This window comes from Cebus imitator, unplaced genomic scaffold, assembly GCF_001604975.1.
Source record: "Cebus imitator isolate Cc_AM_T3 unplaced genomic scaffold, Cebus_imitator-1.0 Scaffold654, whole genome shotgun sequence".
In the NCBI taxonomy this organism is placed as follows: Eukaryota; Metazoa; Chordata; class Mammalia; order Primates; family Cebidae; genus Cebus; species Cebus imitator.
The window spans coordinates 52222-53674 of NW_016107969.1; the positions used below are offsets into that span (position 1 = coordinate 52222).

The 1453-nt window shown below is 46.4% G+C and overlaps 1 protein-coding gene across 1 annotated transcript in view; it reads left to right on the forward strand.

Annotated features, from left to right (window-relative positions):
* Positions 1-1453, forward strand: part of LOC119469428 (zinc finger protein 813-like) — a gene marked incomplete at its 3' end in the record, with an annotated part of 23303 nt that overhangs the window by 7402 nt on the left and 14448 nt on the right. Inside the window, exons 2-3 of the mRNA XM_037734674.1 lie at positions 422-474; positions 561-648. Coding sequence (XP_037590602.1) covers positions 634-648 — 15 coding nt within the window. The remainder of the gene's footprint in view (positions 1-421; positions 475-560; positions 649-1453) is intronic.

Here is a 1453-nt window from a genome sequence, read left to right on the forward strand (position 1 = left end):
TGTCACCCAGGCTGAACTGTAGTGGTGCAATCTTGACTCATTGCAACCTGTACCCCCTGGGCTCAATGATCCTCCCACCTCAGCCTCCTAATGAGCTGGGAGCACAGACAGAGATGTGTACCACCATGCCTGGCTAAGTGTTTGTATTTTTCACAGAGATGGGGTTTCACCATGTTGCCCAGGCTGGTCTCCAACTTCTTGCTCAACCGATCCACTGTCTTGGCCTTCCAGAATGTTAGCGTTAAAAGTTGTGAGCCACCGCACCCAGCCTCTGCCTAGGCTTTGGTGAGGGCTGGGTCTGTGCCCTGAAGGGGAACTCATTCCATCCCAGCTCCCCACTGATGCAGTGTGTGTGTGGGCTTCTCCAGGAGGGAAGCGGGCTCTGAAGAAGGGGATCAAAAATCACTTAGTTTTCTTGTAGGAGTTTATCATCCCTGGTGCAGTGGGCAGCATAGGGAACCATATTTCCTCAGGGTGAGGTCTCCTTTGTATGTGTCGTTGTGTTCCAGGGAGGGTGTGTGTTGATTCTGAGCAACAAACAACATATTTTTGACATTCAGGATTGACTTCTAAAGACTCCTGATACGTGAGGAAGAACGCTGGAAGAAGAAGAGGAAAGCAAAGGAGTCAGGGATGGCTCTTCCTCAGGTGAGATGATATTCTCGGTGGATTGTTCTGTCTCCTTCCTTTCAGAAATGCTGGGCCTTGGAGTTGGGAATCTTCTCTGAGTCTGAAGCGTCCTGCCTGACAGGTTTGCTGGCAGTCACCCATGCCTTCCCTCAGTCCCTCTCATCTCGCTTAGATTCCAGCTCCCATGACCCAGTGACATGAGCTTGGGAAGAGGCTGCACTGGGCATGGTCCTGGGAAGGGCTCACCCCAGACGTGGATGGAGAACGGGGTGTGGGCCCGTGGTGTCAGGGCTGCTGGGCAGCAGGGATTGTTCAGGGGCCACATCTGGATGCACCATCAGCTCTCTGTAGACCAGTAGTAGAGCAGCTGCCCATGGAAGTCACATAGTAATTTGCAGAGTACATGGTAAATTCTAGAAAAGGAGGCCAATAAGGGGAAATCATTTCTGCCTGATTTTATACTGTCCGTTTTTAGGTAATTGAGTGAGTTACTATTTTTTTTTTTTTTTTTGACTCCAAAAATCTTACTCATTAGAATGGAAAGTTCATACACAGACATGAATGATACAAGATATTTTATGCCATTGTATTTTATGCCATTTTAAGCATATGAAAGGAGCCTAAATAATAAAAGATTCGTTAAACAATTCTTAGCACATTAAGCTCATGCAGACTATGGTGTTACTGTGGATAGGCTTGTGACAGGTGCTTTTAGGATAAATGGTTATGATTTTTCTCAAATATGGGAGCAGTACTTCTTTTTTATCCTAGAGGATGGAGCCATATTCTCTCTCTCTCTTTTTTTTTTTTCTTTTTTTTTTTT